At 43.1% G+C, this 27,588-nt stretch overlaps 1 protein-coding gene across 5 annotated transcripts in view; it reads right to left on the bottom strand.

The window, feature by feature from the left end:
• The window catches only part of PLPP4 (phospholipid phosphatase 4), a 130,673-nt gene that overhangs the window by 24,824 nt on the left and 78,261 nt on the right, over positions 1 to 27,588 (bottom strand). Inside the window, exons 4-5 of one of the 5 annotated variants that reach the window (XM_004374900.2) lie at positions 27,292 to 27,355; positions 25,317 to 25,441 (exon numbers count right to left, since the gene is read on the bottom strand). The exons of 3 other annotated variants lie outside the window; for them this stretch is intronic. In XM_004374900.2, coding sequence (XP_004374957.1) covers positions 25,317 to 25,441; positions 27,292 to 27,355 — 189 coding nt within the window. The remainder of the gene's footprint in view (positions 1 to 25,316; positions 25,442 to 27,291; positions 27,356 to 27,588) is intronic. One more of the 5 variants, XM_023729898.1, reaches the window with a different exon arrangement.

Genomic DNA, 27,588 nt, shown 5'->3' with positions numbered 1-27,588 from the left:
CATTGAGGGTCTTCCTCTTTTTCACTGACCCTCTACTTTACCAAGCATGATGTCCTTCTCCAGGGACTGGTCCCTCCTGATAACATGTCCAAAGTACTTGAGTCTCGCCATCCTTGCTTCTAAGGAGCACTCCGGTTGTACTTCTCCCAAGACAGATTTGTTCATTCTTTTGGCAGTCCATGGTATATTCCATGTTCTTCGCCAACCCCATAATTCAAGGGCATCAATTCTTCTCGGGCTTCCTTATTCATTGTCCAGCTTTCCCATGTACACGAGGCGACTGAAAACACCATGTCTTGGGTCAGGGGCACCTTAGTCTTCAAGGTGCCATCTTTGCTTTTGAACACTTTAAAGAGGTGTTTTGCAGCAGATATAACCAACGCAATACATCACTTGATTCCTCTAACCCTAGTCTCCTTTAATTGCCAAAGTGTAACTATAAAAACTCCACTCTGGGGCACCAGGATGCTTTAGCAACACACTGAAGCACTGGATTTCATTTTAGGAGATGTTAAATATTTTAATTATGGGGACTTTAAATGGCATTTTTATGCCAACAGTGGTTTGGTTAACCAGAAAACAGAAACAATGCTCCTCAAAGAAAAACACAAAAGGAAGCCTACCCAAACAGTACCTCGTTATTCAAGTGCAATGAACTCCAACTAATACTTAATTACAAGAGGCATTTGGAGGCTTAGGGTAGAATAAGACACAGCATTCTCCCGAGGCACTTGACTGATTTCTCAGATTGCAAATTCAAGCCACTGAGAATTCTGAAAACATTGATTTAGCAAGAGATAGCCCAGGGAGCACTCAAGGCTTGCAACGGGAATAAACACAGAAGAAATGAAACTGGCCAGGTTGCCTGTTACGTGTCACACCAGGATGGATTGCAAGCTTCATTGCTATTTCATTTTTCTAACGTAGCTATTTCTTAAGGGTGAAAAGACAGACTTCATTCCTTTTTCTCTTGTTCATTATAAAACACGCCCGCGACTCTGTGCCATTTGTTCTGATGTTCTGTATGAGTTGTAGAAGGTCTGACAAAACTGCTAAGCCAAGACCTGGATTATTTATTTTCTTTGAAAATCATGAGCAATGAAACATGCTCCATAAATATGAAAATAAAAGAAAATACTTTTGTTATAAAGTTTTCGAGGAAGAAAACAGCTACTTCATGCATGAATCGTCAAAAGGAGATTTCTTCAGGGAGTACAGCATCTTGACCTGAATGTAAACCCGTTGCAGTCATATCAATTCCGACTCATAGCGACCCTACAGGACAGAGTGGAAGTGCCCCATAGGGTTTCCAAGGCTGTAATCTTTACAGAAGCGGATCACCAGGTCTTTTCTCCCATAGAGCGGCTGGTAGATTGGAATCATCGACCTTTCGGGTAGCAGCCAAGTGCTTAACTACCACACCAGCAGGGCTCCTTGACTTAAATATAAGACAGGTAAACATTTATGTAAAGTAGCATCAAAGCAACTGGGTTTGAATCCTAGCTTCACTACTTGCTAGCTATGTGATTTTGGGCAAGATCCTTAGCACTCAGGATTAATAAGAGTATCTATCTTTGAATTATGGTGTTGGCAAAGAGTATTGAATATACCATGGACTGCCAGAATGAACAAATCTCTCCTGGAAGAAGTATAGCCAGAATGCTGCTTAGAAGCAAGGGTGGCAAGACTTCATCTCATGTACTTTGGACATGTTATCAGGAGGGACCAGTGCCTGGAGAAGGACTTCATTCTTGGTAAAGCAGAGGGTCAGTGAAAAAGAGGAAGACCCTCAATGAGATAGATTGACACACTGGCTGCAACAATAGGCTCAAATATAGCAACAACTGTGAGGATGGCACAGGGCCGGGCAGTGTTTCATTCTGTTGTACATCGGGTTGCTAAGAGTTGGAACTGATTCAACAGCACTCAACCACAACAACCTCCTAGGGTTTTCCTAAGGATTAAGTGATACAATGCATGTAGAACATCTGGTCCCTGCCCAGCATACAGTAAGCACTCAATAAATGTTTGCCGTATTTTGGGTGCTGATATATAGTCAGTAGAAAGCCTCTAAGCTTAGCTCAGAATACACAACAGGATATTGAACTTTCTCTGTGTTCCTTCCATTGCAAATGGCAAGCTTAGCTTCTGCACGCAGGTCCACACATGGGGAGTCCTACCCACGAAATACGAACGTACACCATGTGTCACCTAGAGCCGGGAGAAATGGCACTCTCCCACAACCACAAACAGATACTTGGTTGGAAATAGTTTAAGTTAAATATAACCATTGCGCTGCCACTGTGATTTCCAACATGAGAAAGAGGAGTGGAAACGTCAGAAAACTCAAGGCACTGCTGGCCACCTGCTAGCTGTAAGCAAGCCAGCACCTCCAGGACCAGAGTTAGTCCCCAGGACACTGCCAGGAATCTTTGCAAAAACATGGATAACAGGGAAGGTGCCAGAAGCCTGATGGCAGGGAAATACCCTGATTTGTAAAAAAAAAAAAAAAAAAAACATTTAACGAAGAAATTGGAATTCTTCAAACATTTGATATTGGTCTCTGGAATATTCAAAGCATACCGGTTACCAGTTGCTGTTGAGTCGATTCTAACTCATGGCAACCCCTTGTGTGTTAGAGTAGAACTGCTCCACAGGGTTTTCAAGGGCTGATTTTCCAGAAGTAGATTGCCAGGTCTTTCTTGCGAGGCATGTCTGGGTGGACTCAACCACCAACCTTTCGGTTAGCAGCCGAGCGTGTTAACCATTTGCACCACCCAGGGACTTCATTCAAAGAATGGGATGTGGTGATCTCCTAACCACCCTAACTTTCCTAAGGCGGGGCGGGGGGAAAGGGAGGTCACTGGCCTGCAAGAGCACAACCTCAGGGCAGCTACAATCACAACTGAGTCCTCCAGTTGACGAGCATTTACTCTCCTGCAAGAAGCCCTCCCGTGTTATATTTATCTCCTAGAGTCTGGAACTCCTTGAGGACAGAGGCTGCCTTATTCTCCTGTCTCCCCAACACTTCATTTAGTGCCTGCACCCAGGAAGCAATCAATAAATGTCTGCTAGGTGAATGAATGAGACGTCAAGCAACCTGCTGAAGGTCACAGCTGAGAAAAGTGATAGAGGACTCAAAATTACAACCCTTCACTCATCCGTTCAAACAGGCACTAAGGTAGGCAGACCCCAAGTCCTGTGTACCTTCTGTCTCGGCATGACACCTCATCCCAGTGGGTACTGATTTCATATGGTGCTTGCCAAAGCCACGCCTGACGATCTTAATGGGCAGAGTGACGGGCTATTTTGAAGTTCGGGTAGCTGAAAGGACAACTAAACTAAACAACTATTGATGTCGGCCTGACAGGGACCCTGCTCTTATTTCTGTTGCAAGTCTTAGAGGGTGATTTGGGTAAGGAGACTGAAAAGGGAGATGCTGAATAAAGTTCTTCTGGTGCTGTGAGGTAGCCAAGGTCCCTTTCATCTGAGGAGTCCCACACGCACTGTGCACAGTGCAAGAAAAATGTAAGATGTGATCAAACCCGACGGAAAGACGCTAGCTGATTTAGAAGCATGTGCATTATGAAGATCAACGACAGTACAAAGATGATCTTTTTTTTTTTAATCTAACTGTGGGAGTAAAAACTACCATTCGTCTGTCAGTTTGTCATACTGCGGTGGCTTGCATCTTGCTGTGATGCTGGAAGCTATGCTACTGGTATTTCATATACTAGTAGGGTCACCTGTGGTGGACAGGTTTCAGTAGAGCTTCCAGACTAAAAGGCACTAGGAAGAAAGACCTGGTAATCTACTTCTGAAAATTAGACAATGAAAACTCTATGGATCACAACAGAACACTGTCCAACTCGCTTGCTTTGGACAGGTCACCAGGAGGGATCAATCGCAAGAGGAGGACACCGTGTTTGGTGAAGCAGAGGGCCAGCGAGGGTAGGGGAGCCCCTCTGTGAGGTGGATTGGCACAGCAACCACACAATAAACCTGAGTATGCCGGTGATTGTGAGGCCAACACAAGACCAGGCAATGCTTTGTTCTGTTGTATCTAAGGTCATCGCAAGTCGCACTTGACTTGAGCCCAAGTAACTAACATGGGAGTAAAGAGGTGAATACTTTTTACTCTAGAGGCAAAAATAAGTGCTTTCCTACTTGGGGTCTGCTTGTTTCTGGTCTCTTTGGCGTATTTCTCACTGAGTGGTAACATGCCCCATTGCCCCTCACCCTCAGCCCCAAATTGGCCGCTCACTTTCACCCAACAGCCTCTGGGAGATTATCAGCCTTCCCACAGCTTCCCAAAAGCAGGTCTGGGGGAAGGCAGGGCAGACACACGCTGCCCAGGCAGACAGGCAGAGCCGGTTGCCATGGACCTGGGGGAGGGCAGGTGCTGGGGACATAAGGAGAATGGCCAAGTCTGGCTCCCAGCTCAGGCCACCGCGCCGGTTCACTCAGCCCTGTCTCTCTACCCCTCTGACTCCCTGGGAGTCTCAGACACCCACAGGCATCAGGAGGCCCCAGGTCCAGGGAACCCAGGTTACTCTCAGGTACAGACAACTTCACTCACAGCCAAGGTCACTTGAAGTGAGTCCACTCAAAACGAGGAGCAACATTTCATATTAAATAGTGCAAAAATGATTTTACTATCACTCTGATTTGAGAAGTCACACCAAAATTTATGAGACTAAACTGATTTTGTCTCATATTTAACACAATATGGGTCACAACTGCCACTAAGTTAATTTTTAGAACAAAGAATTCATCTAGCTTTGATTGTTTTCAACACTGTTGTGAAAATCAAAGCGTACAATAACACAGTACAGCACTTTCCTCTCACAATCACCAAAATACCAAAAACCAAACCCATTGCTGTCGAATCGATTCTGACTCATAGCGACCCTACAGGACTGAGTAGAACTGCCCCATAGGGTTTTCAGGGACTGGCTGGTGGATTCGAACTGCCAACCTTTTGGTTAGCAGTTGAGCTCTTAACCACTGGGCCACCAGCGCGCCTCAAAATCATCAAGAGGATAATTATTTTTTTACAGAAATGCTAGTAGTTCAATTTTCCTCAATTACACGTTTTAATCCCTTGATATTCAAGCCAGTCTCTTCTGAAGCAACTCTACTGGCGTCATCCTGATGGATTTGCCCCTCCCCATCTGTTACTGGTCTAACTACCAGGTCATCATTTGTCAGTGGGCTCGCCTGTAATTCCAGCAGTTCTGCAACATCACTTCCATTGACTTCACGAAATCCTGGATCGATTTCTCAGGATATTCAGTTTTATTTTGTCATTCATCTGCCATGTGATTCCACTGCAGTATCATATTTAAACACCCCAAAATCAGTGAGACTGAGCAAGAATGAGCGGTCCCCACCAGGATTTGGCAGGAATAGATTTTTTGAGAAGGAGCCCTGGTGGTGCAGTGGGTAAAGTGATCGACTGCTAACCAAAAGGTTGGCGGTTTGAACCCACCAGCTGCTCCTCAGGAGAAAGATGTGGCAGTTTGCTTCTTCAAAGATCTACAGCCTTGGAAACCCTATGGGGTTGCTGTGAGTCAGAATCAACTTGATGGCAGTGGGGTTTTGGTTTGGATTTTGAAAGGAGGTCAATTTTAGAAGCGGTCATTCAGTTGTGGCATGCTGATTTTGGCTTCCCCATGCAATCTAATAACTGCAAAGGATCAGAAAACAATAACTTAGATAGTGAGAACCCCAATGTCCATGCCCGCTTCAAATGAGAGCAAGCTTTATCTATACTGTATCAAACAGCAAAAGAAGAGACTGTTAGTGGCGGAGCCCCAGTCACCTTCATTGCAGCTTCAAAGGCCTTTTCCTGCATCAATTCCATCAGCTCCAGTCGTCACTCACATCTATGGAGAGATATGGAGCTCAGTAGAGCCGACATGGCTTTCTGATCTCTGCTGCAAGCCTGCAGCTTTGGGTAAATGAGGCTCAGGGGTGAAAGTGGCTTTGTGTCTTGTGGTGCCAAATCGGGTCATGCATTCAGTCAGTTCAGTTAAAGAAAAGGAGCCACTTGTTAATTCAGTAAAAATGGTCCATCTGGTCACTCCCTCGATCCAGACAAGTTGCTTTCCTGGGAATAAGCATGAAAACATGTGCATATAGAATGCAGGAAAAATTCACATTGAATTTAAATGATAAAGTTACAGAGGCTTCCCAAGACACTCTTCTTGAGGGCCAACTGTGATAGAATAAGGATGGAGAATATCAAAGCCTTGGAAGAAAATCAGATTCCAATTTTCCACCCAGAGCGGGGATGATGATGCATTATCCTGATTTCAGCTTCAGTGCTGCATCCATCAGACAGAGAAGCTGAGATCCAGGGAAAGGTCATCTAACTAGGCAGCCAAATGCCTGAGCTTAGAGAAAGATTCCTTCTACCCTATGATAATACCAGTTTTCGTTGAAGAATCTGGCCTGCCAGACTAAAAAATGTACGCACGTCACCGGAAACACATACACACGTTTATTCAACCTACTACCACCATCATCACCACCTGGGGCTGTGGGGGTGAGCGTTCTCTTACCAAACCATTAATTTAACAAATACTTGTAAAATTCCTACTATGTGCTAAGCCAGGTATTGTGCTCGGCTCTGGATGATGAGATGATGAACAAGATGGATTTGGTTCTTGGCCTCATGGAATCTAGAGACAGAAATCATTACAAGCCATGAAAAAGTGTTAGGAAGGGAGAGTATCAGGAAATGTTAGGAACGAACAGACTTTTGGAAGCGAGAATGGTAGATGGGGGCAGGGGAAACACCGTTTTATCTCAATCTGAAAAACAAAACGTAGCTATACAAAAAGCATTAGAGAGAGTGTCCAAGGTGGGGAGCAGCAGAAGACTTGAAGAGGGGGAGCGGGGTCCACTCAAGGACTGTTGGAAGGTGTGTGTGATTGGAGTGCAGAGTGGTCTGAGGTGAGGCTGGGAGGTTAGGCCAGGAGCTAGATTTTTACAGGGCCTTATGGAGCACGGGAAGCCATGTGACTTCTATTCTAATAGCTTTAGAGAGAAAAGCGGCAGAAGAATCAATTGGCTGCTGCATGACTGGTCCAGAAGTAAGCAAAATTGGAAGAGGGGAGACCTGCTAAGAGTCAATGGGTGTGAATGATCGTGTTAGCGGACAACGACTCCTCTCAGGCGGCCCCGTTACTTCACAATGTGACTTCAAACAACACTTAAATGTAATCATAATTTATAGCCTGCTTATTTTCAAGTTGGAGCCCTGGTGGCGCAGTGGTTAGGAGCTTGGCTGCTAACCAAAAGCTCAGCAGTTCGAATCCACCAGCCACTCCTAGGAAACCCTACGGGGCAGTTCTACTCTGTCCTACAGGGTTGCTACTGGCAATGGGTTTTTTTGGTTTTTATTTTCAAGTTAAAATAAATCGCATGCAAAAGCCTTTGTCAATTATCATGCTGCTTTTAAATAGCTTTGAGATTTCCTAATATGTGAACAGCATATTATGATGTCAGAAAATTCTTGCTTTGGATCTAGTTTTTCTTACTGAGATAAAATTTGTATATAGTGAAATACACAGATATTAAGTTTTAGCAAACACAGACACGAGTGTAAGCAAGACCCCAATCAAGATATAATTTCCATCATTCCAGAATGTTCTGTTTCTTTCCAGTCTTCCCACCATTACCACGCTCAGGATAATCACTCTCTGATTTCTAGTCCACAGACTAGTTTTGACTGTTCTTGAACTTCACAGAAATAGAATAATATAGCATGTTACTCCTTTTTGCTCAATATCATGTGTGATGGTTAAGGTTGTCCGTCAACTTGCCTGGGACATGATTCTCAGTGGTTTGGCAGCTATATAGTAATGAAATCACCTCCATAATGAGATCTGATATAATGTAATAACCTCCATGATGAGATCTGTTATGAGCAGCCTATCAGCTGAAAGGGAGTTTTCTTGGGGGTGTGGCCTGCATCCATTATAGGTGGACTTTCTGGCAGACCTCACAGCCTTTTGCTTGCTCCGGACCCTGCAGCTGGCTCCTGTTCATCTGACCTCTGGTTCTTGGGACTTGAGTTAGCAACTTACCTGCTGATCGTGGGATACATCAGCCTCTGCAGCCTGTGAACCAGAGGCCTGCTGTCTGAACTGCCAATCTTGGGTTCGCCTACCCCTGCAGCTACATGAGTCAGGAGAAACATCAGCCTGACCCACGGACTTGGGACCTTCCAGCATCTACAACCATGTGAGCCAATTCCTTGATATAAATCTCTCTCTCTCTCTCTCTCTCTCTCTCTCTATATATATATATATATACACATATAGTTCTTCAGCTGATTCACTGGTTTTGCTTCTCTAGAGAACCCAGCCTAAGACATCTTGTTTTTGAGATTCATTCATGATATTCTGTGTATCAGTCATTTGTTCCTTTTAGTTGTTCTCCTTCCCTTAGGGATAAACATTTGGATTTATTCCAGAAAGGATCAAGATGGTGTTGGTGCTGATGACATGCTGCTCCCTCCCTGGGTGTCCCGGGACCTCCTGGCTTCTGGACCGCTGTGACATTATTTGCTCAACTTGTGGCAGGTGGGTCTCAGTTGCCAGAGGGTCCTGTTGGCTCTTCCTCAGAGCTCATCCTCACCAAGCTGCCTCAGCCCTGCCACCCACCCCTGCCCCTGCCCTGGCCAACAGGGGCAACGTGAGACATACCATGTTTTTCATAACCTCCATCTACTACACACATGATCAATTATGACTGATACTTTTTGTAGTAACATCTTGAAGAATGAAGCTTACAGACTGCCTCTAGGAGAAGAAAAACCCTACCCAGCACAGTTACAAATGCTTAGAAGAATTTTGGAAGGCTTGAAAATGAGGTCTTCTGCCAACCCTAAGGATCTAATTGTTCCTAATGCTTGGGACTGAAATGAAACCATTTACATCACTCTGCAGTGCGTTTTGTGGTGGTTGGTACCCCATGAAAAGCTTTCACCAGTTCATTACTCGGCAGCACTTGAGGAGTTGAGAGCACAGGCTGGCTACAGGGAAAGGCGTGAACGTGCTTTTACACAGTCCCTTCTTGCTGAGGCTCACACAGTTCCACGGGTTGGCCCAAGTCCTCCAGTAACACCTTCCCTCCTTTTGGGGGAAGCAGTCTTCTCGTTCTGCAATGAGCTCGCACGGCCATGCAGTGCCATCCCAAATCCCGTCTCTCATAAACGGACTGCAGGAGGCCCAGCAAACAGTGCTTCCCAGATGGCCTCGAGGTTTTTAGGACAGCCAGCCTAGCTGTACCCAGAGGCTTCCTCTGCATCTGTAACGATTGCCTCCATAAATTATGCCATTCACTTAGAGAACTGACCGTTAATTCCGTGCTTCAGCATTAGCCATCATTCCATGAACAATATAATGGAGGAAACAGCAGGTAATGACTTTAACTCCAACTGTCCAAGGTGAGGAGTCCCTAGGTGGCACAAATGGTTAAGTGCACAGCTACTAACTGAAAGGTTGGAGGTTCAAATCCACCCACAGGTGCCTAGAAATCTGCTTCAAAAGGTGAAAAAAAAGTTGCCGTTGAGTCGATTCCAAATCGTAGCGATCTCGTGTTGCAGAGTAGAACTGTGCTCCACAGGGTTTTCATGGCTGTGACCTCTTGGAAGCAGATCGCTAGGCCTTTCTTCCAAGGTGCAACTGGGTGGATTAGAACCTCCAGCCTTTCAGTTAGCAGCCATGCCCTTAGCCATTTGTGCCTCCTAGGGACTCCATTCCGAAAGGTCACAGCCATTGAGAACCGTATGGAGCAGTTCTACTCTGACACACACGGAGTCGCCATGAGTTGGAATCAACTCGATGGCAACTGGTTTGTGGTTTTGGTTGGGCTAAGGTAGGTTCTGACTCTGGCAGTTTGTGTCTGGGGCCACATGTCAGCCAACAAACGCACTGACCTCGCTCTTGGTATCCCTGCCTCTGGGACCTCTGCAGGTGTGGGTGTGACCATAAGCAAATGTTCCTGGAAATGAACCTCCAGAAGGCCTCCCCCTCCCAAATGTGAGGCTGGTAGGCAAGAGCGTCGCCCTGAGCTCATTAGACTACACCATGTCCAGAGCCCAGCTCAAGGGAGGGTTCTCTGAAACGCATGCTGGTTTTCAAGAAAGATCTAAACGGCACTCCACAGGTCTCTTCTTCTTTTTTAATGTACAAGCTAAAATTCGGTATAAACGTTTTTATTGTTGTAAAGATACATATAACACAATATTTGCCAATTCAAGGTTTTTCACCTGTACATTTACTTATACGAATTACGTTAATCATGCTATGCAACCATCACCAATATCCGCTGTCAAATTTTCCATCACCATCAGCAGAAACACAATGCTTCCTAAACAATATTTCTCCCTGTCCCCCTTCCTTCCACCCCCGGTAACCAGTAATAAACTCTGGTCTCTATGCATCTCCTGTTCTAAATATTTCATCTAAATGGGATCATACAATATTTGTCCTTTTGTGGCTGACTTATCTCATCCAGCATGATGTTTACAAGGTTCATCCATGTTGCAGCGTGGATCAGAACTTCATTTCTCTTTACTGCTGAGTAGACACGACACATCGTAAACTCACAACAGGTCATGATTGGAGAAACGCTTCTCAATTTTTTCTTTACTTTGAAAAATTGTAAGACACTGAGTTTCCAGAGCTTATAGATCTGTACTTAGAATCAAATTAATACTGAGGTGTAGACATGAGAACCACTGCAAAAGGAATAAACCCACTGCTGTCAAGTTGATTCTGACTCATAGTGACCCCACAGGACAGAGCAGAACTACCCCATAGGGTTTCTAAGGCTATAATCTTTATAGAAGCAGACTGCCACATCTTTCTCCTGTGGAGCAGCTGGTGGGTTCGAACTACCAACCTTTCAGTTAGCAGCCGGATGCAAAAGAAATACGTTGCCTAAATTTACGGCCCAACTCCTACAGCCAAACACGCACCATGGAGGAAATTATTAATAACGTAATAATGGAACAAACACCGTTAGGTGGGGAAATAAACTGAAGTGATGGATTGGTGGCCTACTAGAGTGCTGCCTTAGAACAACCACATCCAAACAGATACTGTCAGGAGAGGAGGTTTTGTTTCATTCTCGTTCTTCCATGGGAATGGGACTAAATTACCCCACTGCATTTTCTCCCACACCCTGAAAGGTAGGGATTAGAAGTCCTAATTTACAAATGAGTAAAGGCACAAAGTCAAGAAGCGACTCGCCCAAGATCACATCATTATTAAGTAAAGGGGCCAGGTCCAACTCATACCTGTCTGAGTCTGAAAATAATTTCTCTCCTCAGGTAATGATCAATACAGAAACGCATCTGAATACAAAATAATTTATTTATGTAGAGCAATTGAACAAGTATAAAAAAGCAAATATTTTTTCCTCCCAGGGTAGGTCTTAAAATGGCATTCTTTTTGACACACAAAAATATGTGGTTATAAATATGCAGAGAAAGAAGAAACAAATGAATGCACACGGTATTTAGACCAAGAATCCAAAAGTCTTACAACGGCCTATACGCTCTCGCCCCCTCCTCCATTTCCAGCTCACTGTGAGTCCCTCCTCCGTGAACGCTATGATGAGGGCCAGGCACTCTTGATGCTCTTCCGGTCAGAAATGTCTTCACCCCTCTTGACCCGGTCAACCCCCACTCTTCCTTCAGAAGCAACTGTCCCTGATGCCTCAGACCATGTTAGAGACACCATTTAATTATTACAGCACCCTGTATTTTTCCTACTAGTTATGCATCAGGATTATAATTACACAGGTATTTGTATTATCTATCTGTTTAATGTCCATTTCTGTCCATCAGGATTGCCAAGGATCGTTGTTCAGACTGTTCACTGCCCAAGGGTTCCCAGCCATGGAGGGAGGTAGCACTGGCATTCAGGAGAGCTGACATTATCCTCACTGCTCAGTTCTCTCTCTACTCTAACCAGAGGAAGGTGTGGGGTGTTCTGTGAACTCAGGGTCAGTGATGAATTCGGGGTTCTGAACAAACATTTGTAGCATAAATGTTCCTTCAGTTTTTATTCAATTAAGTCAACAAATCAATTTGTTCCATAAATATGTGGGAGCACCTATTATGAGTGGTCACTATGAGTTGGAATCGACTCAATGGCAATGGATTTGCATTTTGGTTTATTATGAGTGGTTAAGAGCTTGGCTGCTAACCAAAAGGTTGGCAGTTCAAATCCACCAGCTGCTCCTTGGGAACCCTATTGAGCAGATCTACTCTATCCTATAGGGTCACTATGAGTCGGAATCGACTTGAGGGCAACAGGTTTGGTGTTTTAGTTTACTATGAACAATTAGCTGCAGTAGGCCCTGGGAACACATTGGTCCTGGAGGCAGCCAGGGTGCCTGCCCTCATGGTGCTGAAGGTCGATGGCAGAAGCAGACAAAAAAACAGATGAACAACCAGGACAATCAGAGACTCAACTAAGTGTTATGACAAAGAATGGGAGGCATCTTCAGGCATTACTTCTTTAGTAAGGCCACATTGAAGCTGAACTTCAAGGGATAAGGAGCTGACCATGGTAATGTCTTAGCTTGGGTTCCCTCAGAATGAAACCCTCTAATGGGTTCAACTGCAAGCAGCTTATTAGGAAGATGATCCCAGGAAACATCAGTGGGGAAGTGAGACGGGGCTGGGAAGGAGGCCAACAAAGGGTATGGGATAAAGCAAGTTACCACGGTGGGCAGCTAGAGCCCAGTCCTGCTGGGGAACTCTGGGAGACACGTCAGACACACACCTCAGAGATGTTGCACCTAAGGGGCAAGGGAGCTGGGGTATTTATACACCTACTTCCATTAACCATTGGCTGAAGGCTATTCCAGGAACAGGGTGAGCATCTATTCCGCACACGTCCAGTCTGCTGTGAGCACAGCAGAAGCCCTAAGAGACGTGCTGGTAGCTGGACATCAAACAGGCATGCATGGACATAGTAAGGGCTGAAGTAAGGGTGCAGTTCTGACAGCTTATGGGAAATACGAGAGAAGGCAAGCGCAAAGGCAAAGGGAGGAAAGAATGTTTCTTGTTGAGAGAGCCGTCAAGAGTTGGGCTCTGAAATCATGCGTTTGATTCTGAAGTCAGGTGATCTGGGTATAAACGTCAGATATGTGACTGTGAGCAAATGATTATCCTTTCTACGCCTTAGTTTTCTCATCTGGAAAATAGGACTAAGCATAGTACTGACCTCACAGATATGTTGTGAGGATTAAGTGGAATAAGACATTTCAAGTCTTTAGCACAGGACTGACATGTTTTACATGTTCAATAAATGTTTTCATGATCATCAAAAGGACAGTGTGGCTGGAATGTAGCAAACAAGGAGAAAGCCAGACATGAGGTTGAAGAAATGGCAGGGGCCAGATCTCACAAGTGCCTGAGACACGTTAAAGCGTTTGGATTTTCTTCTAGATGCTCCGGCAGCCGCTGAAGAATTTTAAGCTGCAAAGTGACCTGACATGATCATTCTAGAATGTCATACTCTTCAAAGGCATGAGATGCCTTTTCTACTTCTATATCCCCAGTGTGCTAAATCCACTGCTGGCATAGAAGGAAGTGCTATTTAGCACTAATTAAAATACTTCAGAGGCTGAAGGAAGGAGAGGTGAGTTGGTTTGACTCATCCAAAGACCACACAGACTTGGCTGTGAAATGATATGTTTCATTTTCCTTCAGCAGACTTAACTTCCTAATTATGTTGGCTGAGGATAACATTCAAATGCGTTTGCATTTTCTAAATAGATACCAACAAAAGGTGGGAAATGCAGTCCCCAGACCCACTGGGAGGCATAAGGAAGCAAGCCTGGAATTAAATGTTGTCTGTGGAGGACTCCCATGGGAATAACATATATGTTTATGAGTTCTATCCAAAAGGGAGAAGAAAACAGTGGTTCTAAGAATATGCGTACTAGACATGAATCTCAGAAAACAAAAAGAAAGGGCCTGATGGTTCTTAACCCAAAAAATAACGTTTCTCTGTCAGGGCTCCAACTGAGAATGGGCACCCTCCTCTGTGGACGGGGACAATTTCCAGAGAAAGGACTATGAAACAGTGTTGGTTTATGCTATCTATCTATCCATCCATTAATCCATCCATCCATCCATAGCCTATATCCCATATCTCAAAAGATGTCTATTACAAAGGACACATAGTAGTTTTTAATTTCTTCTTTATTTGGAATCTGTCTAACCTCTTAAATGATCTCTGGGCTTAAATTTGGAAGACTGCTAAAAGCAAGTGATTTAAAACAGTGATAAAAGGAGACCACACAAATAGGAGTCTATCCAACAATTCTTTTCTGATTCAAGACCATTCCAACACCAAGGGCCAAGAAAGGGCTCAGTAATGAAAATGTTTCACAATTGATGATCCAAGGAACTTCACATCCACATGATGTGATATTGTACAATAGGAAGGGATAGATTGAAGAGCAGAAGACATTTCTGCTCTTGATGATGAAGGGGTCCAAAGAGCAAGAAAACATAATCATAAATGTGTATGTGCCTATAAGCAGGGCTTCAAAATATATGAAGCAAAGCTCAAGAAACAGACAAATCTATACTGATAGTTGAGCACTGAAACTCAACTCTCAGTAATTGATAGGACAAGGAGACAAGTAAAGCAAGGAATCTCTGGATGACACCACTGTGATCTAACTGATACACTTGGAAGGCTACATCCAAAAAGTGAAGGATATCCTTTCAAGTGCACATGGAACATTCATCAAAATAACCACATACCGGGCAGTAAAACAACTCTCAGTAAATTCCCAAAGACTGAAATCTTATAGAATATGTTCTCTACTGACAGTAAATTGAATTAAAGTCATAACATTAAGATAGCTAGAAAAGTTTTAAATATTTGAAAAATAAAGAACTCACACCTAAATTACCCATAGACAAAAGATGAAATCACAAGAGAAGTTAGAAAATACTTTGAAGAGAATAATCATGAAAATGTAACACATCAAATTTTGTAGAGCACCAACAAATTGAAAATCTAGAGGAAACGCACAAATTTCTAGAAGACACTACCTAGCTAAACTAATACAAACTGAGATGGAAAATTTGAACAGACCTATAACAAGAGAAGAGATTGAAAAGGTAATTGAAAACAAAAAAATTCCCAACAAAAAAAAGTTCTGGCCCAGATGGCTTTGCTGGAGAATTCTACCAAACATTCAGAGAAGAGCTCACACCAGAACTACTCAAACTTCTTTAAAACATGGATAAGGAAGGGATACTTTTGAATTCATTCTGTGAAGCTAGCATAACCGAAACCAGGCAAAGACACCACAAAAACAGAAAATTACAGACCAATCTCTCATGAATATAGATGCAAAAATTCTCAACAAAATTCTAGCCAACAGAATTTAGCATCGTATATAAAAAAATAATACACCACAACTAAGTGGGATTCATACCAGGTATGCAAGGATACTTCAACATTAGAAAATCAATCAATTATAAATAAAACAAAAGAAAATAATTGCACAATCATCTCGATCGATGCAGAAAAGGCATTCGATAAAGTCCAACACCCATTCCTGATAAAAACTCTCAATAAAATAGGACTAGAAGAGAAATTTCTCAACATAATAAACGGCATCTATACAAAACCAACAGCCAACATCATTCTCAATGGAGAGAGGCTGAAAACATTCCCCATGAGAACAGGAACAAGACAAGAATGCCTTTTATCACCACTCCTATTTAATATTGTGCTGAAAGTCCTAGCTTGAGCAATAAGGCAAGAAAAAGAAATAAAGGGCCTCCAAATTGGTAATGAAGAAGTAAAACTATTCCCATTTGCACATAATATGATACTATATATGCAGAACCCAAAAGACTCTGTAAGAAAACTACTGGAACTAATAGAAAGAGTCGCCGAAGTAGCAGGATATAAGATAAACATACGAAAATCAGTTGGATTCCTATACACCAATAAAGAGAACTATGAAAAGGAAATAAAAAGAGAATCTACACACTGGGAAAAATTTTTTGGCTATGACATATCCAACAAAGGTCTAATCCCTAAAATCTATAGGAAAATCCAACACCTCTACAACAAAAAGACAAATAATCCAATTAAAAAATAGGCAAACAATACGATCAGACACTTCACCAAAGAAGACATTCAGGCAGCCTAACCAACACATGAGGAAATGCTCACGATCACTAGCCATTAGAAAAATGCAAATCAAAACCACAATGAGATACCATCTCACTCTGACATTACTGGCAGGAATCAAAAAAACAGAAAATAACAAATGTTGGAGAGGCTGCAGGGAGATTGGAACTCTTATGCACTGCTGGTGGGAATGCAAAATGGTACAACCATTTTGGAAAACGATATGGCGCTTCTTTAGAAAGCTAGAAATAGAAATACCATACGATCCAGCAATCCAGAACATATCCTAGAGAAATAAGAGTCATCACACAAATAGACATATGCACACCCATGTTCATCGCAGCATTATTCACAATAGCAAAAAGATAGAAACAACCCAAGTGTCCATCAAAAGATGAAGGGATAAACAAACTATGGTACATACACAATGATAAAGAATGATGAATCTGTGAGACATCTCACAACATGGATGGATTTGGAGGGCATTATGCTGAGTGAAATAAGTCAATCACAAAAGAACAAATATTGTATGAGACCACTATTATACAAGACTAAATGGGCACACCAGCCCAGGGGCAAGGACAAGAAGGCAGCAGGGGACAGGAAAGCTGGGTGAACGGACATGGGAACCCAAGGGCGAGAAGGGGGGAGTGTTGATATGTCATGGGGTTGGCAACCAATGTCACAAAACAATATGTGTATTAATTGTTTAATGAGAAACTCATTTGCTCTGTAAACTTTCACCTAAAGCACAATAAATTTTTTGTGTGTGTGGAATACAGTTAAAGCAGGGCTTAAAGAGAAATTTATAGCTTTAAATGCTTATGTTAGAAAGTAAGGAAGACTTAAAAACTATGATTTAAGTTTCCTACATAAAAAGATAGAAAATGGATAGAAAGATAAAAATTCAACCCAAATTAAAAAAACAAGAAATAATAAAGATAAGAGCCAGAATCAATAAAAATAGAAAAGAGAACAAAAATAGAGAAAATTAAGACAAAAGCTAATTTGTTTTAAAAGATTAATAAAACTATAAAGGGCTTAGAAAAAACACTGGAATAAGCCTTCATGACCTTGGATTTGGAAACGGTTTCTTATATATTGCACCAAAAGCATAAGCAAAAAAAAAAAAAAAGGGGTGGAGGAGGACTGGATTATATCAAATTTAAAAACTTGTGTGCTTCAAAGGACGCCAGCAAGCAAGCAAAAATACAATCCACATAGTGGGAGAAATATCTGCAAATTATATATCTGATAAAGAATTTATATCTAGATTATATATAGAACTATTAGAACTCAATAATAAAAAGATAAATAACCCAATTAAAATTGGGCAGAGGATCTGAATAGACAGTTCCCCAAAGACACACAAATGGTCACCAAGCACATGGAAAGATGTTCAACATCACTAGTCATCAGGAAAATGCAAATCAAAACCAGGTGGAGCTACCACTTCATACCCAGTAGGATGGTTTTAATAAAAAGACAGTAACATGTATTGTTGAGTATATGGAAAAACTGGAAGCTTCATACACTGCTGGTAGAAATGTAAAATGGTACAGCCACTTCGGAAACAATCTGGCAGCTTCTCAAAAGGTAACCACAGAGTTACCATATGACCCAGCAATTCCACTACTAGGTATATATCCAAAAGACATGAAAGTATATGTTCATACCAAAACTGCACAGGAATGTTCTCAGCAGCATTATTCATAAAGTCAGTAAGTAGAAACAATCCAAACGTCCATCAAGTGATGGAGAAATAAAATGTGGTATATCCATACAATGGAATACTATTCAGTAATAGAAGAAATGAAGTACTGATATGTCTACCAGATGAATGAATCTTGGAAATATGTTAAGTGAAAAAGTCATTACAAAAGAGCACATAATGTATCGTTCCATTTATGTTAAATATCCAGAACAGGCAAATCCACAAAAATTGAAAGTAGATGAGTCGTTGCCAGGTGCTGAGTGGATAGGGGTGGGGACAGGGAGTGAAAGCTAATGGGTACAGGGTTTCTTACTGGGGTGATAAAACTGTTCACAAGTTAGATTATGGTGATGTTTGCACAACCTTATGAATATACTCAGAAACACTGAATTGTATATTTTAAATGGGTAGTTTGTATGGTATGTGAGTTATATTTCAATAAAGCTATTCAAACAATACAAAAAAGTACAAGATCTCTACAATGAAAAGCAGAAAAACTTTACTGAGAATAATTAAAGAAGACCTAAATAAATGGAGTCCTGGTGGTACAATGATTAAGTGCTCGGCTGCTAACGGAAAGGTCAGCAGTTCAAACCCACCAGCTGCTCCGTGAGAGAAAATATCTGGAGATCTGCTTCCATAACGATTCAGCCTAGGAAACCCTATGGGGCAGTTCTACTCTGTCATATAGGGTCACTATGAGTTAGAATCAATTTGACGGCACATACCAACAACAATCTACTGTGTTCACAAATGGGAAAACTCAACATTGTTAAGATGCCAGTTTTCCCCAAAATCAATCTATAGATTCAGTGCAACCCCAATCACAATCCCAGTAGGATTTCTTATAGAAATTCATAAGTTGATTCTAAAATACATAGGGAAATATAAAGGACTTAAAATTCCCAAAACCACCTAGAAAAAAATACTTAAAATGCATGACTTCAAGACTTAACATAAAGCAACAAGAACGAATATAGTCTGGTTCTGGCATAAGAATAGGCACACAGATGAATGGAAAGCATAGGGTCCAGAAGTAGTCCCACACTTATACGGTCATTCATTTTTTACAAAGGCGTCAAAGCAATTCAATAAAGGAAAGGACTGTCTTTTCAACAAACGGTGCTGAAAAAAATGGATATCAATATGGAAAAATGGTGAACTTCAAACTCTACCTCAAAAACCTAAATAAAAAACCCCCAAATATAAAGTTTTTGAAGGAAATATAGGAGGATATCTTTGCAATTTGAGGGAGGAAAAAGCTTTCTTAGGCAGGATGCAGAAAGCAATAACCATTAAGAGGGAAAAAAGTGATAAACTGGTTTTAATAAAAATTTTTAAATGACTGCTCATCAAAAGACATCATTAAGAAAATGAATAGGTTACCCACTGATGGGAGAAAACATTCATCTGACAATCTTTCTCCCCAGCAGTGGGAGACTTCGCCTGAGTGAGAAGGCTATGCAGTTGCTTCCCAAAATCTCTGAAATGCAGCATAATAACAAATTCAGAAAAGAAAAAAAAAAAAGCTATGAGGGACTCTTGCCAAGTTTGCTGATGCCCCTTGAGATGATCGTGAACCTGGAAGCTTTCATTTTTAAGCTATAAGAGAAACCACAGAAGTTGAGCTGACCTCAGACCAATGGCCATCAGTTTGTCCTGGCTGAACCTATGGCCTAGGTAGCCCATGCTATTTTATACAATTTTTAAATAAAGAACAAGAAGGTGGCATTTTCCCGCTTCCTATCTAACAGGCAAAACCCCGTGACAGCAATTTCATCTCATTAAAGGATGCAAAATAAATGAACCTTGCAATTTCCTCTGCTCTCCAGTTTTCTGTTTCTTTATGCAGAAGCCTGCCTAACTACTCTAAGAACCAGCAGTTTATAATACTGAATATTCATCTTTGATGGAGTTAAACCTGGCTGTTGAGCACAGATGATATCTTGTAATAATATCTCGATTCATAGTTAAACGCATTTAGATTCAGCAAAAACAAACTCCCCAGACCCTTGGCCAGCAAACAGCTTTTAGTCCATATGCTCCACTCTCGAGGGCTCTCATCAAAAGTAACACTGAAGCTGAACGACAGCCGTCTAACAATCGTACCTCTGCAGCGAAGGTATTAGAGCATTAGGGTGGTATTTCCGGGTTTTGATAGAAGAAATGAACAACAGGAACACAAATTCCATCTTAAATGAAACTAGAGGCACCTCATCTCCACATCACAATATATGAAGACGGAAAGCAGGTGGTGGAGATACGTCTACATGCCTGCTGAAGGCAGTGCTGAGGACAAGCAAAAGGAGTTGCCAGGTAGGGTCCTGAAAGCTCTGGAGTCGATGGTACCAGGTACTGCAGAGGGCAGGGCCGGGACATGGGGCTAAAAATAGCCAAGTGGGTCGAAAGTCCATATAGAGAGCAATTGAACTCCCAGGTCCCCATCCCATCCTGCAAAGCCAAGAAACTACTCCCTCCCCAGCTCTGGAAGAAAATAGAAAGTTAAAACACCTAAGGCTCTGAACTTGGGTAAAGTAGGCAAGCAGAGGCCAGTGCTGAGAAACCAGCCTGAAAACAGGGAGACTAAGTCAAAGTCTGCAAACTGACCCACGAGAACCCACGGCCCCTTCTGCACAGCTCCCAGAATGCCAGGCACACAGACACCGGGCAGGAGCCTAGAGGGGCCTCCTGTGGGGCAACCCATGAAGAACCCAGCTCTCTTTCCAATTCTCCTTCAATGAAGCCATAAGGAGCTCCGCCCATTTAGCTTTAGTGCTTCACACAGCCAACAATCACCAGATATTTAGGGCAAGCGTCCATCATGAAAAGTAGATATCAAAACACAAAAAATGAAGAGAAGGGAGGGTGCAGATGGCAGGGAGCAGATGAGATCTACAAACAAAGGGAGGTAAGAGATATGGCATCCATGGGGAGCATGGGGACAGAACAGTATTAACTTAAAAAAAAAAAAAAAAATCAGAGTTCAGGAAAGAAATCTTAGAAATGAAAAATATGAAAATTCAACGGAAGGGTGGGTAGATAAAATTAAGAAAATCTCCCAGACAGACATTAAAAAAAAAGAAAGATTATAGAGAAGAAAAGATAATAAAAAGATTGATCCAGGAGACTCAATATTTGCCTAACAGGCGTTCCCGAGAGAAAGAATAGAGAATACAGAGGGGAAGAACATGAAGTTCCAGGACCCACTGAGTGGCCAGAACAATGAATACCAAAAAAAAAAGAATCCCAGTATGACACATCATTGTGGAACTTCAGAGAACCAGAGACACAGAAAGGATCCTAAAAGGTTCTAGAAAGAGAAAACAAAACAAAGAAAAGGCATGCTATCAGTGCCAACTAGAATTCTGTGTGGAAATGATTTTCAGCCTAGAATTCTATACCCAGCGAGTGAATCAAGACATTTTCAAACACAAAAAGTCTCCAAACATGTAATGTCTACGTACTCATTCAACGCAAGCTATATAAGAAGGTGCTTTTCCTCAACAGAGCCTTCTCCCATCCCCTGACTGGTAATCTTATCTCTCCTCTCTCCTACAACACTGGTATTTTCCCTTGTCCTCAAGGAGGCTACGGGCCAAGTTTGATTGTCCTTGTACCCTCCCCAAGTCCTAGCCTAGTACATACTGAACAGTAAGTGCTCAATAGGAGTCTGCTGAATCATCACCAGCCAGATAAGCCATTTCAACCTTCTCTGTCATTCAACAATGTATCCCACAGGCAATAACTATCCCGCAAAGGTCCCCTTTTTATACTACAATGGAGTTGTTTAAAAAGGTAACATCCACATGCACAATTGAAGGGCTTTGGTCTTGCCTCAGAAATGCTTTTTAATACTATATTGTTTGGAGTATGGGCAACAGCAGGGGTTGGCAAATTTCCTCCGTAAAGGGCAAGATAGTAAATATTTCCAGCTTTGCAGGTCACATGTCTCTTTTGCAACTACTCAACTCTGCCACTGCGAAGCAAAAACCTCCACAGACGATTCGTAAATGAATGGGCATGGCTGCTTTCCAATAAAACTTTATTTACCAAAACAGGCAGCCACCAGCTTTGGCCCATAGGCTATAGTCTGCCACCCCATGAACAACACTATCATTTTATCCATCCCCACCAATTTTACAGGACAGAAATTTATATCTGATTCGGTATTAATAATTTTATTTTCTATATTTCCCTCTGAAATCTATTCTCTTTCTGGAAATCAAATCAAGACCCAATCAAAAATACAGCTTAGAGCTTACGCTATGAAAGGCCATCCCCTTTTCAGAGTATCCCTGCTTTCAGCACTCTGGGGAAGCTACAGTGCTTGTCTCCACTTTAAACCCAAGCTTCTCCTAATGCTGAAGGAAATCACTCGCTCTAAGAAACTGTAATCTCTGCTTTTCCAATCGAGAGTGGCTAAGGCTGCCTTAGAGAGCAAGTCTTATAAGAACGCAGCCACAGGGACATGCTGTTTGCCAACAATTTGCCACATGAGTTGTTCAGGTGAATGTCGTTTGGCTGTTTATGGCAAATGAAGGGCAAGACACTTTGTTTCCAAAAGAAATCAATGTTTGTTCTTAAGTTCAAAGAAAAACAACTATCCTGCAGGACGATATGAGGACACTGACTGTATCCCAGGTGTCAATTATCTGTAACCAGAGCAAGGCAACAACCATGTTCGCCTAGTGTGGGGAACTGGTCCTAGGAGATCCCTTGGTCCAGAATTCTTCTGTCTGGTCTCTCAAGTCCAGTCTAGAAAATTGACTTTTTTAAAGAGAGAACAATTGTATTAACATAGGAGTTCACTGAGATCACTCCCTCTGAGGAGCAAAGGGTCAGGCCAACCACTAGGCTTCCTAACTAGCTACAATAAGAAATCCAGAAAACAGCACCAATGGTTTTTCTAAGTGGACATGCCAGCACCCCTCGAGCTAATCACTGCCCTGTCATAAAGAGGGGAAAGAGAGCAGATGGAAATACCATCATCAAAGCCTAGAGGCTGGTAGGATGCTGGGTCTGCCAATAAAAATGGTTAACATGTTAAGTAGTATCTTAAGCAAAAGATAATAAAAGCTCCTGTCAAAAAGCTTGTCTAGCACGAATCAGATGTCAGCTACGCCTTTGACAAGGCCAATGGGGGCAGCCCTGCCAGAAACGCACTGGGCTGTGGGGAGGGGGTGCACATCAAAAATAAACATTTTTGTAGGGCCTGGCCTCTAATCTCTCTGGATCAGCAGCTTGCCAGCTTGATATATTCACACGAGAGCTATTTCCTTCTCAAGCTCAAATGCAAGAGTAGATATTAAATTGTGTTACGGTCCTCAGTCAACCATTCCAAAGGCCAGGATTAAGGTTTTCCCATAAGCTGTAATTTCTAACTTTTAATTTTTGAAGCTCCTTGAAACTCAGCATCAAGTCTTTGGGAGGACAGCACACACTATAAAAGCTGAAAACTTGACTCACCCAGAAAGGAGACAGAAGGAGAGCTGATGGGAGCAGATCCCAGATGGATACAACTTCAGGTACCTCTAAACATTGCCTGCATGGAGATCCCTGACAATAGGCAACAGTAACTCCATACAGCAAGAATTTCTCCAGCCAGGACCTTCTATCCCCTCTAGAACAGACAACTCACTTAAAACATGATTTCAGAGAGAAAAAAGCAATTCCAAATGGATGTGCTGCCTTAAGTACCTGGAGTGGTGGAAGCTCCCAGAAGAACCCCGAATGCTACATCTTCATGCACTGGTGAGCTCCCTGCCACATTTAACCTCAGAGGGCATTTTAAAGAAGCACACACAGTAATCTGCTTTCTCTCAGACTCCCTCAGGACTCTGAAGGCAAATCCTTCCCACTAAGTGTTAAAGGTTCCATCTTACACCTCCAACAAACCAGAGGAGAAAGTGGGTCGTTTATTTAAATCAACATGGCCTCTAAGACTTGGTTGCATTTGATCATCAAAAGCCCTGTGACACGATCATGTCAGAGGCCGGCATGAAGATGAGCTAAGTGTCCTTGGACAAGCTCCTAGAGTCTGATGGAGCCTCAGTGTCCTCGTATGTAAAATGGGAACCGCCCGTACATTGCAGGATTGTTGTGTGGGCTAACGGTGGTGCATTTAGAGTGCCTGGGCACTCCAACATCTTGTGGGTGACAAGCCCTTGCTTCCAATGGCTTTGAGCAAAATGTCCAACAAACACTTCCAGGAAAGAGCATCCAGTTACTCCTTGATCAAATCACTATTAAGGTGTGCCTTAAGTATTTATAAAAAGAAAAAAAGATTGAGGTATCAGGCTAGCCAACAGGAAATGACAACTAAATGTGTGGGGCAGTGAGGACTTGGGATCATGAAGGCATCCTGTCCTCTCCCAAGCAGTGACCTGTGGCCATGGTTCTTCTGCACGAATCCCAAGAACAGCCAACCTAGATGTGCCTTCTGCCATGAGCTGGGCACTCCCCAGAGCTTCAGCTATTTATCTTCATGTCCCCAACACCAGACAGAGTGCCTGGCACCTAAGTCACTCCATAAACATCTATGGATTGAATGAAGATGAGAACCGGAATATTCTGGAAACTTCATCTCTGTTAAATAACCATACGCATAACTACTGTTTATTTAAAGTCTACCGTATAGCACTCAGACACTATGAGTGCTTTACATATATTGAGAAGACTAAATAAGATAATGGACTGAAACATTTTGGCATGGTGGACGCTCCAGAAATGTTGGTGACAATCGTCCTTTATTTTAATCACCACTCCAACACTATAATGGAGGACAAGTATCCCTATTTTACACAGACGAACTGAGACACAGAGAGGGTAAATCACAGAGCTAACAGGTGGCAGAGTCAGGATTTGAACCCATGTTTGTAACACTCTAAGACTTGTGTTCTTTCCACTACACCACACTGCTCCTGATTCATACCATTCAGTCTTTGCATTAAGGCTGGTGCCAACTCACATAACCATAATCAAACTATACACTGGTGTCTGTGCGTGTGTATATATGTGTATATGACAAAACACCTTAATTGAAGGAATAAACTTGAGTGAACACTGAACTGAAAAGCACATCAGGTCCCAGGGAACACGGGCAAATCCCCTTGGATTGTTCTAGTTTCTCAATCACATGCTAAAGGGTGAAGTGCCACACGGTGCACTCTGCCAAGTGCATGAAAACAATGTGTACAATGTTCTGTAAACTCCAAAGCCTCCTCCCCAGGCTTATTCCCACCTGTCAAATACCCTGTCTCTAAGCCAACCACTCTACAGCGAAGAAGAATGAACTGTGCTCAGCACTCATACACCAACACTTTTCTCTCCACCTAAACTCCCAAAGAAAGCAATCAGAAAACATGGCCCCAGGAACTGACGAACATCCCAGCCACTGAACTTACAGGAGGAATGGATGCTGGGGAAGCTTTTGCGGCCCTCGGACACCAGGTCAGGGTCACCTGTGCAGTGCATTTCCGAGTTCATCACTCCATCTGGAAAGCAGCGGTAAAAGAAATCGGGGCGAGGTCTACAAAAGACACCATGGACATATTCACTATAAAATGCTGCCATTGCAAATGAACCCCAAGCTGTCCCACCACTCCCTGCTGCCCCCACCTGCTTCTTCAAGCCTCCTCTGCCATCAAAAGAGGGGCTTCCCATGGAATACTCCAGACACGGTGGGCTTAGGGAAGGCTCAGGCTTCGGTGACGGAAATATTTGAATTGGAACCCCAGCTCTTTCGCTTACTAGTCTGTGACCTTGGGAAGGTCACTCCCCCAAGCCTCAGTTTCCACATCTGTAAAAGGCGGCAATCAACATCTACCCAAAGGTGAGGTCCCAAGGATTAAATGCGATGCCTTACAGGAGGCACCTAAGCAGAGGGCCGGCAGAGTAAAGGGTAGCTCCTGGCCCATCTAATGCTCTGCCAATTCAGGAGCTGCTTCCAGGATCCAAGACTCTAGCCTCCCCATATCCCTATATCCTGAATCTGGGTGGCTGACTGCCCTTTCTCAAATAGCAGAACTCATTTAACCTCACGAAGAGGACGTGAAAGCTCAGGTGGGCATCTCTGGTCTGGGTGGTGGGAGAGAGCTCCAGAGGAAGTGGGATGGAAGCCGCCCCTAAAGTGAGCTTCCCACAGCAATCACGGATAACATTCATTGAGGACTCCCCGGATCTCAGATCCAGTGCTAAGCACTCCACCTGCATCATATCATTTGTTTCTTAGACAACCCTGAGGCGGTCCCTTTACAGGTGAGAAGGGAAGGCTTAGAAAGATGAAGTTCCTCCCCAGGGTCACACACAACCAATAAGGAGCAAAGGCAAGCTCTGCGCCCCAGCAAGCAGATTCTCACACCCACACTTCACCTCACACTTCTATGTCACCCCAGGGAGTATTCTCGCATAGATGTGTGAGGGCTGATCAGGTCACATCGATTCAACAAATGTGTGCCGAATGCCTGCTGAGCCCTTGTCTGCACATACTGGGTCGCCTGGTCTCCCAGCTTGGGGATCTAGGTAGGGGATCTGGGTAGGGCCCTTGTTCATCTATCAGAGACACTTGTGTCCCGTCTCTCCCATCTGGCCAGTTTTTCTCCACATGCTGCTGTCCACCTACTGCACCAGAACCTCACAGGGCCGAGGCCTGAGACTCAGCATTTTCTCAGGCCCTGGTGGTAACACACAGCACTGGGTCACGCATTCCCCAGTATCTGTCCATCTCTCACCCCCTGGGCGCCTGGCCAGCACCCTGCACCAAGTAGATCCTCAATAAATGCTGAGCTCCTGCGAGGGGATCTAACTTATCCAAGGGAGCTACTAGTCAGGGTCAGTGTCAGTTTGGAACCGAGGTCTTCTGACTACTAATCCCTGTGGGACTGGCTCACTACCAGGGCAGTCGGGGAGGAGGCAAGATACGAGGAGAAGAGAATAAAAGAAGTATGTTGTTAACTGAGGTTCAAATGCAAAGCTCTACTTCTCATCCTGAAGAGGACAATAAATATATAATCTTACTTGTTTATTAGAGGCCCAAACTGACGAGTGAGTGTCAGGTGAGGACCTGGGCAGCAGTGGACGGGCCTGGTAACACCAGTGGTCACCAGGTTACCAAATGGTCCACCAGAGAAATGGTCAGTAGATGCTTCCTGACTATCACCTCTTGCTTTCCATAATGGTGAGTTCATAATTCAAAGGAGAGGGAAGATCTGTGCTAAGGTCACCAATCCCAGGACAACAGTTTAAGGGAAACTATAAATGCCCAAATCTGTCCCCTCCAGTGTCCTCTGGCCAGAGTCTAAGCAATTGATCACTATGCAAAGTTCCCACACAGACGACCTTGACAGTCTAAGTCACCATTTGCTTCTTTTTAGAACTTACCTTCCCACTATTAATTTAATAGTGTTTGTGCAGACTCCATTCAAAGCAAGAGCCAAGGACACCGCTGGAAAACAAAACCAACAGATACAAAAATAACCAGCTGACTCTCAAAAGAAAATCCTCACATCCAAACTCCCTGAGGGACTGAATTGCTGGGCAGAGGGCTCTGGGGACCATGGTTTCGGGGAACATCTAGCTTAATTGGCATGACACAGCTTATAAAGACAATGCTCTACATTCTACCTTGGTGAGTAGTGTCTGGGGTCTTAAAAGCCTATGAGCGGCCATCTAAGATAC

This window comes from Trichechus manatus, unplaced genomic scaffold (assembly GCF_000243295.1).
Source record: "Trichechus manatus latirostris isolate Lorelei unplaced genomic scaffold, TriManLat1.0 scaffold00031, whole genome shotgun sequence".
Lineage (NCBI taxonomy): Eukaryota > Metazoa > Chordata > Mammalia > Sirenia > Trichechidae > Trichechus > Trichechus manatus.
Note: the sequence above shows the minus strand (reverse complement) of the source record. Positions and strands in the feature narration are given on the sequence as shown.